The sequence below is a fragment of the Bombyx mandarina genome, chromosome 08 (assembly GCF_030267445.1).
Source record: "Bombyx mandarina strain Sakado chromosome 08, ASM3026744v2".
NCBI lineage: Eukaryota > Metazoa > Arthropoda > Insecta > Lepidoptera > Bombycidae > Bombyx > Bombyx mandarina.
The window spans coordinates 6,791,459-6,804,126 of NC_143215.1; the positions used below are offsets into that span (position 1 = coordinate 6,791,459).

General features: G+C 38.4%; 1 protein-coding gene across 1 annotated transcript in view; it reads left to right on the forward strand.

The window, feature by feature from the left end:
- The window catches only part of LOC114252549 (facilitated trehalose transporter Tret1), a 40,117-nt gene that overhangs the window by 21,166 nt on the left and 6,283 nt on the right, over positions 1 to 12,668 (forward strand). Inside the window, exons 4-6 of the mRNA XM_028187070.2 lie at positions 3,639 to 3,847; positions 4,238 to 4,504; positions 7,122 to 7,343. Of these exons, the coding sequence (XP_028042871.2) occupies positions 3,639 to 3,847; positions 4,238 to 4,504; positions 7,122 to 7,343 (698 nt within the window). The remainder of the gene's footprint in view (positions 1 to 3,638; positions 3,848 to 4,237; positions 4,505 to 7,121; positions 7,344 to 12,668) is intronic.

The following is a 12,668-nucleotide window of genomic DNA, read 5'->3' on the forward strand; positions in this document are numbered from 1 at the left end:
GGTGGTAGGACCTCTTGTGAGTCCACGCGGGTAGGTACCACCGCCCTGCCTATTTCTGCCGTTTCGGTTTGAAGGGTGGGGCAGCCGTTGTAACTATACTTGAGACCTTAGAACTTATATCTCAAGATGGTTGGCGCATTTACGTCGTAGATGTCTATGGGCTCCAGTAACCACTTAACTCCTGGTGGGCTGTGAGCTCGTCAACCCATCTAGCAATAAAAAAAATATATGTATATCTAAAAATTTCATATTTAAGTTTAAGTAGATTTATTAAAGTATTCACCAGACTTTCTAGTATATTTCATAATGAAGCAATCTAATATTCTATCCTTGATAAAACAATGTGGAAAAATTAACGAGATTCCTTTCACTTTCAATCTTTGCTAACATTAAATTGAACAACTCTGAGCATAGTGAGATCAAGAGCTAAGCTTGTTTAGTATTTTAGTAGTGTATGCCGATCAGTTGCTATGTGAGTTAATGATTTTCCCGTCTCACCTGTCCCACCCCTTCGGCGCCTATCAGTGTCAAACTGAACTACTTGCACAGCACTAATTTGACTCGTTTAGTTGTTATTGTGCATGCAATTCAAACTTATCGATAACTGGCTTAGTATAATAGCTTTCTTAGTTTAGCTTCGTTATATGTAGCTTAGCTCTTGCTCTACAAACAACTCGAGGTTACATAATGCGTAAAAACGAATTCATGCGTAACAATAGTTTCGTCGTTTAGTTTATTTCGACATCTAATGAATAGCATGCAATATAATTCTATATCAAAAGACTAAGAAAAATGTCAATGATTATAGAGCTAAATAATACTTACTTAGTTGATTCCGTAAGCTTGAGTTATCTATTTGCATTATGTGGGTTAATTTTTTTTTTTTATATCAAGATAACTAGCTGAAGTAGTAGCTTTAGTAGAATTATCATAAAAACTATGCGATACTAAGGAGTGTCTCAGTAAGAGTTTTCTTGTATTGTAAATAATACATGCTCAAATTAAGTATGGAATATAATATTCGTCAAATGACCCCCACGGTTCTGATAACAGGCCATTATTCTTTTCGTGAAATTTTCCATGACTTGTTCACAGAGATCTGGCTGTATCTCACACATGATGTGTTGGATCTCAAATTTGAGGTCAAGAATTGTTCTAGGTTTATTCGGATAAGCCTCAGATTTTACAAAACCCGATTTTTTTATTGCTTAGATGGGTGGACGAGCTCACAGCCCACCTGGTGTTAAGTGGTTACTGGAGCCCATAGACATCCACAACGTAAATGCGCCACCCACCTTGAGATATAAGTTCTAAGGTCTCAAATATATGTAGTTACAGCGGCTCCCCCACCCTTCAAACCGAAACGCATCACTGCTTCACGGCAGAAATAAGCACGGTGGTGGTACCCACCCGCGCGGACTCACAAGAGGTCCTATCACCAGTAATTACGCAAATTATATTTTTGCGGGTTTCATTTTTATTACACGATGTTATTCATTCACCGTGGAAGTCAATCGTGAACATTTGTTGAGTACGTATTTCATTAGAAAAATTGGTACCCGCCTGAGATTCGAACACCGGTGCATCGCTCAACACGAATGCACCGGACGTCTTATCCGTTAGGCCATGACGACTAAAAGAAACTCATCAAATCGCATGATCTTGGTGGCCAATTGGTATCAGAATTTCTTGAGATAATTTGTTCTGGAAATCGTTGCTGCAATCAAGCGTTATTGTTTCATGCGCGGTGTGACAGGTGGCACCATATTGCTGAAACCACATGTCTTCCATATCCATGTCATTCAGTTGAGGCCTCAAGAACTTCGTTATCGTGCTCCTGTAACGAATGCCGTTCACAGTCACTGCAATTTCGGCCTCATCTTCAAAAAAGTAAGGCCCAATCACGCCGCCTGAACCAAACCCGCACCAGATAGTTGTTCGTTGTAGGTGCATTTTTTCGCATTGACTGCATGTGGATTTTGTGAGTCCAAAATTCGACAATTTTGTGTATTCACGGATCCATTCAGATGGAAATGGAATGGAGATCGGAGAAATAAGAGATAACTTTTTTCGAAAAATTGGCTTTGACTTAATTTTGCTCCATTACCCATTGAATGAATTACCGGCACTTTCCATGGTCTGCCGGTTTGAATTCTTGAGTAAGCTGAATTTTGTACGCATGAAGGTGAGAGGTCTTTTGTCAAAATGTGAATTGATGTTTTCGGATTTTTGGCGACACTCTCGTTTACCGCAGCAATATTTTCAAGAGACCGACCGGTATGTTGACGCACAGGATACTATCCATAGCTGACCCAGTTTCTTCAATTCTTTTACCACTCTTCGAATGGTTGACACATTAGGTGCACTTTCTCGACTGAAAATTCTTCAAAGCTTGCGAGTGGTCTCAGCATAACTTACCAAATTTTCGTAATAAGTTTTCACAATTATAACGCGTTATTCTTTCGTAAAGCTCGCTCCATTTTTAATAATCGGAATAAACAGCTGCCACGCCATTTCAGAGTTGCCACGCTAAATTTATAAAGTACATTTTTTCTGAAACACCATTACAAGGTGTTCGGTGACTATTATTGATCAACGGTTAACCCAAATAAGATGAAGCAGAACATTTTCTGTGCGTGAAGAGCTATTACGAAGACAAGGCCCCGCACACCTATCAAACCGGAACGCATTACTGCTTCGCGGCAGAAATAGACAGTATGGTACATAACCGTGCGGAGAGACTAGACTAATGACAGAAATAATGCTCTGCGGGTTTGGTTTTTATTACACCATGTTATTCTTTCACCGTGTAATTCATTCATGAACATACGAGTATGTCAGGTACGTATTTCATTACAATAACTGGTACCTGTCTGGGGATGAGAACGCGATGCCTGTAAGTGATACGAGTTTGCTGGTGATTTTATGCTTTCAGCCACCACTCTTATTATAAACATTCTTAAAATAAAGAGTATAAATAATTTTTACACTAGCGACAACGACAATTATTATCCTCGAATTTATAGTCAAGTTCACTGTTTTTTGTTTGTGAAACGTTTCAAATTTTAATTTTACTGATATTATGATTGCGACGTCATGATTAGACTATCAAGATTCAAATTGTAGCTTAATTGAATAAAGTTAAATATTTACATACCAAATGAGCTCCCAATGAGTATGTGTATGAGGCGATGTGGCTGCTTACACGTTTCTTTCTATCCTAGGCCTCGCCCCCATTTGCTGTTATAGCAAATCATTCAAATAATCGTATACACCAAACACACTGAAGTAATGTGAACGGACTGGACAAGAGGCCCCAAAAATGCCAAGTCTCTGCCAATAGCTATTTCGTTATAGATCTAATTAAGATAGGGCTGACTACTGTAGATACTTTTATTGGTGATATGTGGTATTGTAAGCCCGCATCCCTCGTCCTGCCTATTTCTGCCTAGAAGCAATCATTCATTCCAGTTTGAAAGGTGGGACAGCCGTCATATGAGACAATTATACGTTCTAATCTAGACATTCAATTTTGGAATCTGGTAACCACTTAACCAAATGAACCATAAGCTTGTTCAGTTCACCTGTCTAAACAATAAAAATTATAATAATTACGAAACTATTATTTGTTGTTGTAGCCAGTATCCACTCGGCAGCTACCCCTCTCGGCTCGATGGTGTCAGGTCCGGTGATGGAAGCCATCGGGCGGCGGCGGACGCTACAGTCCTGCACCGTCCCGCTGGTCGTTGGGTGGATCATAATAGGAACTGCGTCGCATCACGCTTTATTGCTCCTTGGTAGAATTGTCTGTGGCTTCGCTGTAGGCCTCATGGCTGCTCCGTCACAGGTTATTAAACATAAAATAATCAATTAACTATATATTTTAATTTTATGGGTTTTTTTATTGCATATATGGGTGGACGAACTCACAGCCCACTTAGTGTTAAGTGGTTACTGGAGTCCATAGACATCTACGACATAAATGCGCCACCCACCTTGAGATATAAGTTCTAAGGTCTCAAATATAGTTACAATGGCTGCCCACCCTTCAAACCAACACGCATTACTGCGTCACGGCAGAAATAGGCGGGGTGGTGGTACCTACCTGGACTCACAAGAGGTCCTACCACCATTAAGAGAAGGAAGGAGAAATAAATTTTATTGAAAGAAACGCAATTAATAATAAACTCATTTAACATATCAGAGTTTTTATAAGAATGTAACTTTCTTTCCTCAGGTCTATTTGGGTGAAATATCTGAGCCCAGATTACGAGGTCTACTAATTGGAACTCCGTTCGTTGCATATTCTCTTGGAGTGTTGTACGTTTACACCCTGGGCGGTCCCCTTAGTTGGAGGTCCGTTGCATATCTCTCCACTGTACTGCCAATATTGGCATTCATTGCTCTATGCTTCTCTCCGGAAAGTCCGACATGGTTGGCTAGAAGAGGAAGATTCCATGAGGCCATGGCAGCGATGTCAAGACTCCGAGGCACTACTGAAACGGTAAGCTGTTTATTATATTATTTGTCTGTGTGGGTTTGTTCTTTGATATCGGCAATCGATTTCAAAGATGGTTCCGTGAAACAAAAGATATTCTACTAAGAAGTGTCACTGTGTTTGTTATATTCTTAATACATAATATGGAGTAATATAGGAATAGTTACAATGTGTGGGTTTTTTCTTTGATATCGGCAATCGATTTCAGAAATATCTCCGTGAAACAAAAGATGACGTAATTATTCCGATTCCACTAAGAAGTGTCAATAACATTTTAGTGATTCAGTGATGCGTGGTATAAAATATTTTATACTTTGTCGGTCAACTTAAGCGAAGCGTTTTCATTAAAACATTCAAAAGTAACTGGTACGTACTTAAAGATAGACCTAAATCTATAAAATAATGCAGTCATTGTGCAGTACAATGAAACTCGGTCTAAATTGTGTAATTAAAAACTAAAACACAGTCTTCAATAGCAAACGAAACTAAAAATAAAAATAATATTTATTCCCGGTTAGGATATTTGGGCAAAGTAATGAAATCATTCTGTTGTTCTACCACGCGGTCCATCATAATTATGTGTGCATTTTTTAAGTTAATCTAACGACTTGTAACTGAAAATTACGTCGCAAGATTCCGCTACATAGATAGATATAGGTCAAGCAAATAAAAAACCGTGTCAAAAAGGCTAATATGGGCCGAACGATTACTATGGTCATCAAGAAGAACATAGTTTAAAAATATTATCTGTAAATTTTATGAATTTGCGTAATTAGTTCTGAGTATTATAAGCACGTATGAACACAACATCATGTTTGCCGCGAACCAGTTATGTATTCCGGTTTATAAGGGTGGGACAGCAGTTATACAATACAATTAAAAGTCTCATGCCTCAAGGTGGATAGCATCATTGACCTTCTCGTCTATGGGCTCTAGTAACTGGGTCGTGAGCCAGTTACTTGAAGTAGATCAACTTTTACGTACGTACGTTTTTAATATATTAACGTACAACTTTTAAAATCATAATAATATCCATTCTGTTCTTTCATTGTTAAAATCAGATTTTGATGCTTAAAATATTTGATCACGTCACGAGTTACATGAAGTAGATCAACTTTTACGTACGTACGTTTTTAATAGATTAACGTACAACTTTAAAATCATATCCATTCTGTTCTTTCATATTATTAAAATCAGATTTTGATGTTTAAAATATTTGATCACGTTACGAGTGTCTTGTCACAATTTCGACCTCAGAGTTCACTAGTTCAGTACGAAAAAGCAACAGTAAGCACTCAAGAGATAACGTGAACCTCGTTTAAAAAAACAATAAATATCAGACTCGCCATATCATCATAAAATCGATGGTTCGAGAACTTCGTGCGATATTATTTATATAATTGAACTCTAAATGAGCTCAACTAAGGAGGAGGAGCAAGACAATTGATGTGACATTTTATTGTCCAAGCCTTGTCAAAACAAATACAAACAATTACCATTCGTACAGTTTTTTATGAGCAAACAGTAAATGTACATCTACCCAATCATTATATATTTTTGACTGCACTTATAATATAAAATACATTTCACTCGCACATTACAGTAGAATCAATAACAAAGTTTACTGGTGGTAGGACCTCTTGTGAGTCCGCACGGGTAGGTACCACCGCCCCGCCTATTTCTGCCGTGAAGCAGTAATGCGTTTCGGTTTGAAGGGTGGGACAGCCGTTGTGACTATACTGAATACTGAGACCTTAGAACTATATCTCAAGGTGTGTGGCGCATTTACGTTGTAGATGTCTATGGGCTCCACTAACCACTTAACACCAGGTGGGCTGTGAGCTCGTCCACACATCAAAGCAATAAAAAAATAAAATAAAAAAAATAAAAAATTAGAGTTAGCAAGGGAAACTTATCGTTATTCCTATGCAATAATTTATGAATTTAGCTGGTTCAGAAACTTATTATCGCTTTAAAGACAAATAAAATTACAAAAATTAAGTACCGTATCCGTAAAAACAGAATTGCCAAAATTACTTCTCCAAAAATACCAAAACCTGTGGTAAGTTAAAATGATGGGTAGTTTTTTTTTTTGGTCACGATTTTAAATTATATGTACGTCCCTACTGTACTTTATTCAAGTACTGAGATACTTATAGAGGACAATAAGTGAAGTTGACATTTAATGTACGCTCTTCAACTGGATACATGCATCACATGACAAGCTCGTTGTTGTAATATTTTTAATATACATCCTTTCTCATCATTTACGTAAATTAGACAGGCAACGTTGCTCTGTCTTTATTTAAAAATAATAAGTAACCGGTCAAAAGGTCTATATTCCCGTAGCAAGCTGTTGAAATATTTTTAGATCAGATTCGTTAATATCTTATCTATCTTATCTTTCTTTTTTTTTGCTTAGATGGGTGGACGAGCTCAGGGTCCACCTGGTGTTAAGTGGTTACTGGAGCCCATAGACATCTACGACGTAAATGCGCCACCCACCTTGAGACATAAGTTCTAAGGTAACTAGAACTATACTTATAGTATAGTACCTTATCTTATCTAATCCACCCATCTTCATCAATTTAGAAGAACTGATACAATTAATTGATTCAAACAGGCACAACGAGAACTCCATGAATTAATATCATGTCGGGAGAAGGAGAAAGCCCGAGGGGAAGAGAATATCAAATTCTTCGCAACTGTCATTCGATCTCCTGTGTTGAAACCGCTGATTCTGATCAACACGTTCAACTTACTGCAGATCCTGTCAGGAAGCTATGTCGTTATATTTTATGCCATCAAAATTGTTGAAGAAGCCGGCGGTTCTCTGCCGCCTGAGGTAAGTCTGAACTTCAATAAATAAGTGCACTATAAGCAACCGAATCATCAAAAGCTCAGCTAATAGCTACCTTGATATTTTACGACTTTATAATAATTTCTAGAATTTAAGGACGTACAATATAATTGCTTAAATTACTGAGCAATAGACCGTCGATAAATAATACTTAATAATTTGTCAGTGAAAATAATACAAGACGGCAGCGACATCTTTGTGACTTTGAAAAAATATTGCAAAACAGTACCTAAATAATTGGCGATTCTAATCATTGTCTCCAACGTACCGTGAATCCTATTAAGTCGTTACCTGCGGCATTTCTACTTAACTTCCATGAATTGAACTTTAATAATCACTCTCATCCACTAACAACCACACTCATCTTCAAGTAATCTGTTCCTCGATCTAAAATAACATAGGAAACTATATCTAAGTTGCTTATTATTTTACAACGCTAAATTATCAACTAGGTATATTCTACGCCAAAAGATAATAGTCCGAACGACCATGTATTAATCTTCGACTTTGTCTTCCTTACAATTCCCAACAATCTAATTCTCGATAACACATGTAATTAATAACTCTTTACCTATGAAGTTGCCGTTTTACAATACGTAATTTATGAATGGCTGCCAATAAATTCTAAATTCAAATTAATTTTATTTTAAAAATATAGAATAATAGCTTCAAATTCAGTCATTTATTATTGTTTTGTTTTCACTACATTTGTCGTTTATTCATAAACTAGCTTTTACCCGCGACTTCGTCCGCATAAGTTTTTTTGTTTTCTCCCGGCTATAAGTCCCCCTGCAACAATGTCCCACTATCGTGTTCCAATCCTCAACTTCACATCAAAATTTGTTCAAAAGCAACCTAAGCTACATAATGGATAGCTCCGAATGTTTCCTTAGTAAATATAAAAAGTAAATAATGTAAATCGGTTTAAAATACTACTAACTACCTACCTGCCAACCCCCGATGTTAGACAGTGTGACATCCGTAACATCGTCTGCGTAGGAAGTACTAACTTAATGTAAGTAGTATAATAATGTAGGAAGCTAAAAATAAGAGGCCTTATTACTGTAGTACATTTTTGTAAACTATGTTCTTTGTTTTTCCCTCTCTGGCCAACACATGGAGATTCTGTGGACTTGAAACACGTGAGCAAGCCACGTATAATTGTCCGTGAGAAAAACAACTCTTTTCTAAATTAATGCCGGCTACTTTTAATGTTTGCCCCTGAGCTTTATTTATCGTCATAGCGAATGCGATTTTCAGCGGAAACTGTAATCTCTTAAACTGGAATGGCAAATCTGTCGGAATTATGGGTATACGGGGGATTAAAACGTTCTCTCCTTTTGCCATTCCAGTCATAATGATTGCTTTTACAATATTGCGACCGAGGTGTGTCACTTGCAACCGTGTGCCATTACACAGTCTTGGTGCATCTAAATTCCGCATTAAAAGGACAGGAACGCCTACTTTCAGCCTCAGTTTGTGTGAAGGTACTCCCGACAGTTCTAAAGAATTAAGAAATTCTACAGGGTATGATGTTACTTGTTCAGTATCCATTACAGTGTCTACAGAGAGAAACTCAACAATATCACCTTCCACGCGTGACATAATTTGCTCGTTTATCTGTCCCACCATTTCATTCGTCGGCGCTAAAATTGCTCTTTCACATAACCAGTCTCTATTCCTCATATTAGTTAGCAGTTCGCTATAGACGAAGTTATTTAGATCATCTGGATTATGCACAACATTGCAGAATTCACGATCCAATGTAATCATGCCATTACCATCCTTTGCCATACGATCTTCTCCAATTTTAAGAAGAGCAGCAGCATATTGTCCATATTGTACATCATTGTGTAGTTGCACTCTCATATTTGTAGACAGACTAAACGTTTTTACTTGCACCCATAACGTTGACGCTTTTAAACACGCATTTATTTCATCTGCAGGGGTGCCTTTAGTGATAACCGGCAAAGTCTGTCTAAAATCGCCCGCTAAAAGTACCACCATCCCCCCCATGATATTTGGATTACTCTTGATGTCTTTCAAAGTCCGATCTAGAGCTTCAATTGCTCTTTTATGGGACATAGTACACTCATCCCAAACTAATAATTTACATTGCTGCAACATACGTCCACGCTCGCTGTTTTTACTTATATTACAGACTGGCATTTCTTCATGGGCTAAGTTTAATGGCAGTTTAAGCACCGAATGTGCCGTTCGACCACCATTGAGCAGAGTGGCGGCTATTCCGGAAGAGGCAACTGCTACAGCAATTCCTTTATCTTTTTGGATTTGCGCTAAAAGCAAGTTTAAAAGAAAGGTTTTTCCCGTGCCTCCGGGAGCATCCAAAAATAACAAACCACCTTCGCCATCTTCGATTTTTTTGAAAACATTGTCAAATACTAACCTTTGTTCTGGGATCAAACGTGGAACAGACTCTGTCAATTGTTGTTGTAAGGAAGCAGTATCGTAATCTAGTTCCCGTATTAAATCGCTACTGATTTCCTCGGTTCTCTGTGGTCTGATCATTCCATAATCTGATAAATCCTTTCTAGAAATTGTTTTAACCTGGTCTTCAATTTTTGTCAGACCCTCATTGTAAATTAAATCACTGTACGTGACATTGGGATTTTGCTCTTGTAATCTGTGCAATATATCGTCGGTCATATCATTTTTGTATTTATCCCACAATTGTTGAGGATTTGAAAGACCACATGTCGCTACTAATACAGCAAATAGCTCTCTCATCTTGCCTGCTGATCTACATTGAGCAGCTTCTTCCAGTGTCACATCCCAATGGTTGTCATTCTCCAGTAATCCTCTTGCCTCACATGCCTCTCGAAATGTAGGATAATCTTGTGTGTTGTATTTTTTTAGATCATTAAAAGAGGTAGGTCCGCGCACATGGTGTAAAAGCATGCGTAGACAAAAACATTCCATGTTACTAACATGAACTGTATAAACTCGTCCTAAAGCATCTCCAGATTTGACGCCAGGCCAATCGTGAACTGAAGTACCTTGAATGCGGCGTTTCCAAGTTTTCCTACTTGCATCCCAAGTATAATACCTCGGCACCTCGACATAAAGAAGAGTTTTTGCAAACTCATCTCTGTTACAAATATCAAAAAAAGCAGTGAGTGTGGTTTTTGGCGGAGTAGTTATTCGTTCGTGGAAATTGTGTTCATTAAAATAAACGCGTTCACCATTTTCTAAATGCACGCTGAGATGTGTCACGGTGGGATGCCTTTCGTGCAACGGAAATGCTAACAGACGCCACACGGCTTCGTTGCTGCTGACATACCGACCAGACTGATAAGTTTGTACCTCATCTACGGGATTCGCAAGATCAGTATTTCTAAAATTGAAAATAGCTTGATCACTACCCTTGTTTATATATTTGCAAATATATTTGATGGCGCGTACTGAACTGCATGCCTCAACATTTATGTGGGCGTTAAACAACCTACTACTACCCAACTATTATCAACCGTAACGTATCTACCATTTCGGAGCTTCACGGTTGCTGTTCGACCTCCGTCTGCTGGCGCTCTTCTACGATACTGCGGGTATCCGTGGTCGTTGTGAACGGTCTCTTTCACTAACTTGCGAGGAATTTTTTTTGTGCATTTTCCGTCTTTCATGCAGTGGCACTGTGGATTTTCGGGTCCGCATGGACCGTGAATCATATTTTTTACAATAATGTCATGGAGAGTCTTGTCAATGTTAGGATCCGGTATTTCAGCGCTGATTATGTTATCTATTTGATCGGGTCGTAACTTATCTTTTAACCACAATAATATATGGACATGTGGCAGTCCACGTTTCTGCCATTCGACAGAGTACATAAAGCAGCGCGCTTCTCTGAACACTCGGCCTTTATTAATCACATCCATTAGTTTTTTAACTTTTAGTCTAAAAACTCTTGCGACTACATCATGTCTATCTATTGCGCTTTGCCCCGGCATCAACTGATTGACTATTTCGGGCCAGGCTGGGTTGCAAGTAAAGGTGACGAATAAGTCAGGGCGACCATGTGTACGCACATAAACAAACGCGTCCTGAGTATATTCGTGTAAGTACCGCGGGCTATTTACAAATGAAGATGGTAAAATGACCATACGACCTAAGTTATTTGGATTTAAATTAGCGTCATTTGCCACAGCGTCTTGAAGATGGATGTAATTCTCTGCTCTTAGTTTAGTTTGATTTAATGATATGTACCGTAACCTCTCGCTTTCAACTTTAACGTACATGTCAACGTAAAACTAATTGGCCAGTTGCTTGCATCTTTGTACAATGTTAAAGTTGTTTTCTCGTATCATCATGCTGTAGGCATAAAAATCCATGCATGAAACCTTTTTGTTATGCAAGGGAAGACCTGTTACAGGATTAATTTGAGGAACTTGAAAGTGGTACCCCTCTTGTCCCTTACTAAATATGATCGGATATTGCAACGCATCATAAAATTTATGAGTATCAGGCACCCTGGTTAATGTGTCATCTCGGGCCTGTAAAACTATATCACGGAAAGCAAACTGTTCGCCTGTAACCAAGGCTGCGACTTCATTTATTAACGGTGCATTATACCGCCTTTCATGTTCCCCACTTGGTGTGCGATCGGGGTGCATCACCAACCTATAATCCTCTCCCGGCATTCTTTCTAGTGCTGTTTTGAAAGTATTGATAAGGCGATTATGTTCATGCAACATTCTCTGGATTTTTAAAACAGTATCCCTTTCGATTCCTTGTATATTTTGACACCTGCGATCAGCTTCGTTTTTTTCATCGCCCATGAAATAAAGTTGCAAAAACTTTGGTTGTTCATTATTTGCGGGAAGTAAGGAACCAATCCTGTGATACACCTGTCCTTGGATGGTAAAAGTAGGTGAAAATCCAGGCATTACGACCTCCTTATCTACACCAAATGACGTCATCTGAAAGCAAGAATTATACTTTCTAATCCTGCTTAAAAACCGGCGCGATTCGTTACTGTCGTATAAAAGTAAAGATTTAAGAGGTTCCTCTGGCTCGCCAAGTAATGGAATTTTAACCTTTCCACCAGAACAGCACATACCTGGAGTTTCTTCTTTCCATTTCAGTGCTTCACAATATCTGCATTTTTTATCCATTCTCCCAATGATAACCAATCGGTGATTAACATAGTCGATCAAAGGGTCATACTAAAAAGCGGCACCATTAAATGCCTCCCACGTACTCATTGAAAACGTACGTCTTCTTTCTGCCTGCCGTTCAGCATTTAAAAGACGTCGTCTTTGTGAATCTTCGTCAGTCTCTGCCGCAATCAATTGC